Raw genomic sequence first — 9,625 nt, 5'->3', positions numbered from 1 at the left:
AAAACCTTTTAAAAAAAAAAAAAAAAAAAAAGCCCTCTTTGTTATTTGGAATAAAAAAACTGAAATTTTTCATTTGTGACCAAAATGAGAGCTTTTGTTACAAAGAGTAGGTTGTTTTGGCAGCGGTGTAGCCCTGAAATGTGTCCCCAGTGCAGTGGCACGTGGATCACCCGTTTTTCACGTCTTTGTTTCTTTCTTCATGTGTTTCTGCAGGTTCCACCATGGCCCCGCAGACCCCTGGGAATGGACCAGATGGAGCCCACCCTCCCATCACCCGCTCACCTATGGCTCAGGAGAGAGGTATATTTGTGTGTGTGTGTGTGTGTGTGTGTGACTGTATGTGTGCAACCAATGGTTACTAACCATCGGCCAGCACATTGTGTTCAGCGCTTGCCCTTGACTGGCTGGAGCTGTCGACCCTCTCCGCTCATCATCAGAGTATGTGTGTGTGTGTGTGTGTTTGTGTGTGTGTATGTATGAATGGGAATGGTCTTTAAGGTCTTTATACATGAGTGTTAATGTCCTCTGAGGTTAATGTCTGTAGAGAGGATTCCTGTGTTTGTGTGAGTGTGGATGGATTGATTTTTATCCTCATGCAACTTGGTGCCCAGCACAGATGCCCTTAAAAGACCCAATACATAGATACCACTAGAGGGCGACAGAAACCTCAACACATTTGTAAATAACACACAGCAAAGCCTCTGCACTACGGAGGCCTAGAAGGACAAATGGAAGCTAACCGTACCTCAGGAGAAGTGTCGGCGGTTACCGGTCTTCCTTTGCCCTCCTCAGGTACGCTGGCCGGAGTGATCGACCTGGCGGTGGACTGGATGACGGACCTGAAGGAGGGCGTGTGTCTGTCGGCCTTCTGGTACAGCCACGAGCAGTGCTGCTGGACCTCCAACGAGACCACGTTCGACGACCGGGACAAGTGTCCGCAGTGGCAGAAGTGGGCGGAGCTCATGACCGGACACGCCGAGGTCAGGCCCGCATCTCACCTAAATCTCACCTGTTTCAGGACAGCACACTTATCCATTAGGGTCCGACCCATATGAGATGTTTAGGTCCGATATACCGATATAACTGGGAGAATTTATGATAATTGATATATCGGCCTATATGCTTTTTATTTTTAGCAAGACTGGTTCTCTCGTCTGAGTACTGCATTCACTCATTACAATGATAAATGATACATCTAAAGGCAAGGCAAGTTTATTTCTATAGTACTATATACATCTACAGTCTATAGCTCTATATACAAAGGCAATTCAAATTGCTTTGCACAAGGTATATGAGACATTAGATAAGAAATACAGGATAAGATTAATAAAAAATAAATAAAAAGACTAAATAAAGTGTATAAGAAGAGAGAACAAATAAAGAATTAAAATGCATAAAAAGAGAATAAAGATCAAGTTTCATAGGCAGTGCATAAGTGCATATTTTCTGGAGAACTGAGATCCAGTAATGATGAAAACAGCATTTCTTTCTGTAAATTTAGGCAGCTGTGGGGCCTAAATTTAGTTCTGTCCCATATCTGTCGCTGCTTGGTCTTCAGTTATGTTTCAAGTTGAGGTTGTAGTGCTAAAAATGTTTTTAATCATAATAGTAATCTTTTTAATCATTACTTTTAAAACATTTGAATTGGACGACAATAATTTTAGTTTTAGATGATAATTTTAATTTCACATTATCTCTAGCAGCGCTGCTAATAGGAAACACTGCGTAAATCAGTTTAAACAAATGCCCCAGTAGCTGTCGGGACCCCAAGGAGCTGCTCCTGTCATACATTTCATGATTTATTATTTTTCGGCAGGGAGCTGGAGCGTACGTGTTGAACTACTTCCTGTATGTTCTCTGGGCTCTGTTGTTTTCCTTCCTGGCCGTATCCTTGGTGCGCGTGTTCGCTCCGTACGCCTGCGGCTCGGGGATCCCGGAGGTGAGCGCTTGAACCATTCATTAATATAAAACACTCCACAGGCTCCCATGCAGGTCAGACGGTGTGTATGTGTGCATTATAGTATGGTGAAATAAGGAAAATGATCATTATTCAATAATTTAAAGAATGGCAACACAAAAATCATGAGAAAGTTTGGGAAAAGACTTTTACACACACAATGTCAATATCATTGGCTGTTATTCAAAGTGTCATAACAATAATTAACAATGAATCTGCAATGTCTAAAAATCATTTTCTGAAGAAGTATTTTTCAGACTTTAAAGTGGAAACTGTGCACAAACACATAGACCTATACAGTAGATGTAGGTTGGTCATGCTTTGCGCCATCTTGACTGTTCTCTACACAGGTTTTTTTGTGTTGTTTGCATGTATTTCATGTCTGGTGGTATACCCATAAATATCAGCAATTGTGTTTTAGGAATGATGAGATTTCAGTGAGTTAAATAAGTTATCTGTGAGTTTTATCGCCCTCTATCTGTGGCTTTTGGCTCAGCTGGTAGTGGGGGCTGCAACTGACATGAATAATAAAGTCAGATTTATTGAATAGAGAGGAATAATCTAGCAAATTAGAGCAGAGATCCAGCAGAAACGTCTAGTGAAGAGGTAATACGTCACCCTGCTAAATACTGGAGTCATAAAACTTCTTGTAAACATGTAATTTGCTTCTTTGGCTTGAGGACGAAATGTATGAGAGTTTTGAAATTCCAGTGGGTGGGGAGTGTTTGTTCCAACACAGTACGGGGCCAGAAAGTGAGTTTTGATAAATCATCGGTGCTGATCAAGTCAAGTCAAGTCAAGTTTGTTTATTTATATATCACAAGCATGTCTCAGAGGACTTTACAGAGAATGTGTCTAGCTAGATCTAACTAAACACAATCAATGGTGAACAAAATTATAAAGGACAAGCATAGCGAAAAACACAAGGTAGGCAAGAGCAGATTTTAGCAAGACATCAACAACTCCAGATATATTAGAATTTTGTGCTATGGGACAGTAAAACTCGTACTCATTGCCCCCTTCTGAAACTGACACTGTGCAGATCAAGACGATCCTGAGCGGCTTCATCATCCGGGGCTACCTGGGGAAGTGGACCCTGCTGATCAAGACGGTCACCCTGGTCCTGGCCGTGTCGTCGGGCCTCAGCCTGGGGAAGGAGGGGCCTCTGGTCCACGTGGCCTGCTGCTGCGGAAACCTCTTCTGCAGCCTCTTCTCCAAGTACAGCAAGAACGAGGGCAAGCGGCGGGAGGTACGCCGCAAAACAAGCTGTCGCTGTTAGTGGTGTTCAGCTCAGCGGGGAAAAACACACAAGTGATAAAACACCAGAACAAGAAGAAACAGGGTATCTGCTGGCTTTTTAAAAGTCTTAAACATTAGTCAGATGTCTTAAATACAGTTATTAGAGGTTTCACCAAGCAATCACAGGTTTCTTTGTGCTGCATGGTCCACTCTCAGATTAATACAGAACAGGGTTACTAGTACAATATACATCCTGTCTGATTTACTTAACAGTTGGACTTCATGTCCCTTTACTATTCATTTCCTAGTCCTTTTTCTTATCTTACCCATGTACAGTTTAAGGACTTTCATTAGCTGTGTTCAGTCAGTAATAGGCTGCTTTCCCAGCTTTGTTTCTTTACTTTACTTTCTTTTTTTTAATTGGTCTTAAATTCAATTACAGGCAGCAGTAAAAAGGCCTTAAAAGTCTTAAATTTGGCTTTATGCAACCTGTAGAAACCCTGAGAAAAATCAAAAATGTAACACAGAAAAAAACCCTAAAGGGCTTATACAAAGAACTATGATCAAAGAGTAGGGATGTGCTGATAACCGTATTGGTAGCTGTCAACCCCAGTGTCATTTTGCATATTATTTATTATTGTGAAGATTTATCTGTCTTCTTCTTGCCAAGCCACTTTTGGCCTACATCAAGAGGAAAGAAAAGACAATTTCTCAGCGGGGGATCAATAAAGTATTACCTTTATCAATATTAATTCCTTTGTGTCCTGCAGGTGTTATCGGCTGCAGCAGCGGCGGGGGTGTCGGTGGCCTTTGGGGCGCCTATTGGAGGAGTTCTGTTCAGTCTGGAAGAGGTAGGAATACACAACTCCCTTTATTCACTCACACACACACTTGGAATAATGTAATGAAAAAGCTGCACTCAGCAACTAAATACAAAATGGTTCCTTTGATCCTTTTCCTCTCTTTCTAGGTTTGTTGCTCCTTCCCTCTGAAGACTCCTTGCTGCTTCTTCATCAAACTATCTTCCTCCTCTTCCTCTCTCTTTAGATGAGCTGTGACTTTCCCTTTGAAAACCCTGTGTAGTGATTCCTGCTTTCCTCTCTCTTCTGCCCCCCCCTCTGTCTCTCCTCTCTCTCTCTCTAGTAAGGTTACTACTTTGCTTTGAAGATCTCTTGTTCCTCCATTACCTGTCTTCTCTCGTTCTTCCTCTCCCTCTCTCTCTCTCTAAGTGAGCTGAAGACCCAGGAGACTTCCTCTAACAGCCTTTTCCCCATCTTTTCCTCCTCCCTCCTCCAGGTGAACCGTCATGTCCGCCTTTAGATCCTGCTGCGTTTGTTCTTTTACAACTTTTCTCTTTCTTGCTTTTCTTCTTTCCCTAGCTTGATTTTCTCTTCTTCTAACACTGACCACCCCTCTCCTCTCTTTCAGGTCAGCTACTATTTCCCCCTGAAGACTCTGTGGCGTTCGTTCTTCGCCGCCCTGGTGGCCGCCTTCACCCTGCGCTCCATCAACCCGTTTGGCAACAGCCGCCTGGTGCTGTTTTACGTGGAGTACCACACGCCCTGGTACATGGCCGAGCTGGTGCCCTTCATCCTGCTGGGGGTGTTCGGCGGCCTCTGGGGGACCCTCTTCATCCGGGCCAACATCGCCTGGTGCCGGCGGAGGAAGACCACCCAGCTGGGGAAGTACCCGGTCCTGGAGGTCATCGCCGTGACGGGCATCACCGCCGTCCTGGCCTACCCCAACCCCTACACCCGCCGCAGCACCAGCGAGCTCATCTCCGAGCTCTTCAACGACTGCGGCGCGCTGGAGTCCTCCCAGCTCTGCGACTACGTCAACAATCCCAACATGAGCCGGCCGGTGGACGACATCCCGGACCGGCCGGCGGGGCCGGGGGTCTACAACGCCCTGTGGCAGCTCGCCCTCGCCCTCGTCTTCAAGATCGTCATCACCATCTTCACTTTCGGCATGAAGGTCAGTACGGGAGAGGTGTGAGGGGGAGAATTTGAATCGTCTAGAAAGCGATCACATTTTTGCTTTTCCCTTTAGGGCTGCAGAATTAAGCAAAAAACAGTGAAAATTGCAATACTGAATTTAGGGCTGGGTATCGAGATCTAAACAATAAGGATAACAATACAATACTTCTTTTTGATCATTAAGCATTTTGAACAGCTGGGATGCTTCTTCGGTACCTTTTTGATCCTTTCGGTGTGGTAAATACAGTCGGGGGCAATTATTTTGTTTTTGTTCTGTGATGTTGATCTCCAGTTACGTGAATTTTTGTTCACTCATTCCTGTATATTGTTCTCTAAAGTAAGGCATTATGGCACATGTGCCTTAGCTGTTTTGAAAAGTAACTGAGACAAAAGTAACTCTTCACAGCAATGTCTGTCTTGAGTAATAAAACAAGGTTAACTCCACTAAAACTATATGTAGTCTTTTACCCCTGAAAATGTATACAGTAGGAATTGATAAGGGAATTGATAAAGAATTAGATCCATAAAATACAGTACCCAGCCCTAACTGAATTTCAAAAGAAGGCAAGGTAGGTAAATTTGCCATTTCTTGAGGCAAACAACCTGCACTTTACAGTATTGACTTCCAAACTGCAACAGACTGCAGCTTATTGGCCACTTAAATATTTTCTCAAACATATCTTTAGTGTGTCTGCTCTTACCATTTGAGGTAACAGTATGCTGTATGTTTTTTTATGTTTGCTAGAGCATGAGATGCAAAACAAATTTCTTCCATACAGATAATAAAGCATAATCCTCTGATCAGGGAAGGAAACTAACTCTTTCATCTGGACAAATTGCATGTTTTATTAGAATAGAGCCAGGTCGGTTGCCTACAAAGCATCTGATACAATAGGTAAACTTACTAGGTGTGACCATAATTCACCGGTGGTAATTTCTTGCTGTCCCAGATCCCGTCCGGCCTGTTCATTCCCAGCATGGCGGTGGGGGCGATCGCCGGGCGGATCGTGGGCATCGCCGTGGAGCAGATGGCGTACCACCACCACGACTGGATCATCTTCAAGAACTGGTGCCGGCCCGGCGCAGACCTGCGTCACGCCGGGACTCTACGCCATGGTGGGAGCCGCCGCCTGTCTGGGTGAGCGGACGCCATCCATCCATACTGTGTATTGCAGTGCAGCGTCTCTTTACATGGGGTCTACAAGGGTGGAGATCTAGAGCACCAGTAGCTAAACTGGAATAGTTTCTCAAGTTCAAGTTTATTGTTCTGTACAAGAAAATACAGCTGAATTTTCAGTGCATTCTCTCCTTCTAATAACAAGCAGTATTTCCCCTAAAATAGTTGTAGCAGTGGTGGTTCTGGGATTTTTGGTTTTGGTTCCCTGTCCATCCCTGTTTTGATCCTATTTTTTGTTGTACTGCAGAGTATAACACTAGTTCAAGTTCAAGTTCAAGTTCAAGTTCAAGTTCACTAAAACTAAAGTGCTAAATATGCTTTTTGGAAACAACTCATTTCCTGCAGTTCATCATTAACCATCTCTAAAATATGCATATAAATACGGCCAAATGTTTAAAAAGAAAGGTTATAATTTTGTCAGCCAAGAACTGAAGTTACTTGCTAACCTTTAAAATGGGACATACTTTGTTTTCATTTTGTGCTATCAATCATTTTGTAAGACTGTCACCTTTTTCCAGTGGTGGCTTTTTCATTTTGGGACAAAACTGTTATTTCTGAATGAGAGGTCCTGCTCTTTCTACTAGTATGTACTTATGTTACTAGATTAGTTGGCAGTATTTCCCTGCACCCATGATACCAAGACAAATTCCTCTACCTTTGCTGCCCTTGATGATTCTGCTCGTGTCCACCTAGGCGGGGTGACCAGGATGACCGTCTCCCTGGTGGTCATCATGTTCGAGCTAACCGGCGGCTTGGAGTACATCGTCCCCCTGATGGCCGCGGCCGTCACCAGCAAGTGGGTGGCGGACGCCTTCGGGAAGGAGGGCATCTACGAGTCGCACATCCAGCTCAACGGCTACCCCTACCTGGACGTCCGGGACGAGTTCACCCACCGCACCCTGGCCACCGACGTGATGCGGCCCAGGCGGAGCGAGCCGCCGCTGGCCGTCCTCACCCAGGACTCGACCACCGTGGAAGACGTGGAGACGCTGATCAAAGATACGGATTATAACGGCTTCCCCGTCGTCGTGTCCCGGGAGTCGGAGAGGCTCATCGGCTTCGTTCAGCGCAGGGATCTGACCTTAGCCATCAGTAAGTTAGTTACGCTCGGTCAGTTCAAATGAGTCTAGTGTATTAAAGGAGATGGGGGATACGTCTTCTGTTTTCTTTCTGTTTGTCTTTATTGAGACGGTCAGAAAGCTGAGAGAGAGACAGGATTCAGTGGTCAAGTATCTACTACATCTACCCTTTTTTACAGGTCAGTTTAGTTTAATCATATCAATCATAAACTGCAGAAAATGGAAAGAAAAGAAAAACAAATTTGTGCAGGTGAAACAAAAATAACCCAAGGGCCTTATAAAAGCATTTCACTTCAAAAGAAACAAAAACAAAACGAGCAACCTTGGGATTCAGCTTTCTGTTTCTGTTCTAAAAATTTGTCCTCAGTAAAGTCTGTTTGAAGTTGCATTAAAAAGGTGTTTAAAAGTCTTATATTGGACTTTCTGAAACCTGCAGATACCCTGCTAGTGCTTTCTTTTTCAGTCGCTCTCTCTGACTGTCTCTCTCTCACACACATACGCCACTGTCACTTCACACAATCGATCATACATACACACATGTAACACATATTCCTGAGTGATAGAGAAGTGTCAGGTACAGAAATAAGTCAGTAAAGTTAGAGTCTTTCATGTGGTTATGTGTTGTGAGCATCACCAAGACAAATCCCTGTACGTTCTTATTATACTTTTCTATATTCTTATTCTTATTCCTTCAATTCTGTGACCCCCCTCCCCCCCTCTCCCCTCCGCAGAGACCGCCCGTCAGAAGCAGGACGGCGTGGTGAGCAGCTCGGTGGTTTACTTCACGGAGGACGCGCCGCAGCTGCCGGCCAGCAACCCGCAGCCGCTGAAGCTGCGGCGCATCCTGAACCTCAGCCCCTTCACCGTCACCGACCACACGCCCATGGAGACCGTGGTGGACATCTTCCGCAAGCTGGGCCTCCGCCAGTGTCTGGTCACCAGGAGCGGGTAAGAGCTGCCTATATATCATTTGTCTCCTCCATACCTGTAGTACTTGGACCCACAGAGAATATTGGCTGCAGAGTCAGCTGTCGGTTGGAACGGCGAGCTCTGTTGCTAGCCTCTTGCTTAAGTTTAACTTTGTTTATTTATATAGATTTTATCACAGCATGTCTCAAAGGACTAGATCTAACTGATCAACAATCAACCATAGAACAGATATAGGATAAACATGAGGAAGAGCACAAGACACACAAAAACAGATTTTAGCAAGACATAACAGCCTATCTTGCTGCTACCAATGAGTCCAAACAGGGTCAGATTATTCAAAAATGATATCTACAATGCAGTCGATCCAAAATACCACCGGAGAAAAATTTAAAATCTTAAATCAGCTATTCTAATAATTTATTATCAAGAACACACTTTTTTTCTATGTCTGTAACAAAATTTATTAGAAAATCAAAATGTCACTTTTTTTGACCAAATGGACAAAAGTTCCATACAGTGTAATCTGTCAACTAAATATGATTTGAGCCCAAAAAGGACCAATTCCAAATGTAAAAAAATAGATACCTATATATTTTTCAAATAATGTCTTATCCTGAATGAATAGAATTGTATTTAGTGAACATTGGCGCGCTCATGTGGTGGAACAACACAATGCACATTCAAAGCACTGTGCAGTGTGTAGGTCAATGGTTCTCAACCTGTTTTGGCTTGTGAAACCCGTTAAAACAAAGAGATGCTGGTGGTGAACAGTTCAACCAAAGAATGATTTTCCCTCTTCAGGTTGTTTCATTTGATTAGTTATCAGAAGGTTTAAACGATTCAGTATTCAGAAAAATCTAAATCTAGAGGAAAAATGAGGAAAAAATACACACGATAATAAATTTGTATAGAAGAAATCTGTTTTTTTCCTTTCTCATAAATCATCTCAAAACTACCTTGTGACCCACGAGGCGGTCCCGAGCCCCAGGTTGAGAACCACTGGTCTAGGCTACCATTCCATACCAGTAGGGCAGTCCATTTCTTAACATCCCTGACCTCTGACCTCTGACCAAGGTTATTATAGTTTTGCATTTTTCATTAGTTTTTATTTTTATTTCGTTTTGACTTTTTGTTTTCAATTTCAGTTTAATTTTAATTCGTTTTTTAAGTGGCTTTGCTAGTTTAGTTTTTATTTTTTGAAAATGCTTAGTTTTAGTTTAGTTTTTATTAGTTTCAGTGTTAGTTTTAATCTTTTTTTGTAATATGG

The 9,625-nt window shown here is 43.3% G+C and overlaps 1 protein-coding gene across 1 annotated transcript; it reads left to right on the top strand.

Annotated features, from left to right (window-relative positions):
• Nucleotides 1-830: 830 nt before the first annotated feature.
• On the top strand, nucleotides 831-8,380 carry LOC139665822 (H(+)/Cl(-) exchange transporter 4-like). The gene is given in 9 exon segments (XM_071544822.1): nucleotides 831-980; nucleotides 1,817-1,939; nucleotides 3,000-3,206; nucleotides 3,967-4,047; nucleotides 4,625-5,170; nucleotides 6,123-6,260; nucleotides 6,262-6,310; nucleotides 7,043-7,441; nucleotides 8,160-8,380. Coding segments are annotated over 9 exon segments (1,914 nt in total).
• Nucleotides 8,381-9,625: the final 1,245 nt, after the last annotated feature.

This window comes from Centroberyx affinis, unplaced genomic scaffold (genome assembly GCF_046629955.1).
Source record: "Centroberyx affinis isolate AG114_WGS23_722 - 3 ecotype Tasmania unplaced genomic scaffold, CSIRO-AGI_Caff_v1 ptg004678l_1, whole genome shotgun sequence".
NCBI lineage: Eukaryota > Metazoa > Chordata > Actinopteri > Beryciformes > Berycidae > Centroberyx > Centroberyx affinis.
The sequence above is the reverse complement of the archived record's forward strand: the minus strand, read 5'-3'. Positions and strand labels throughout refer to the sequence as shown.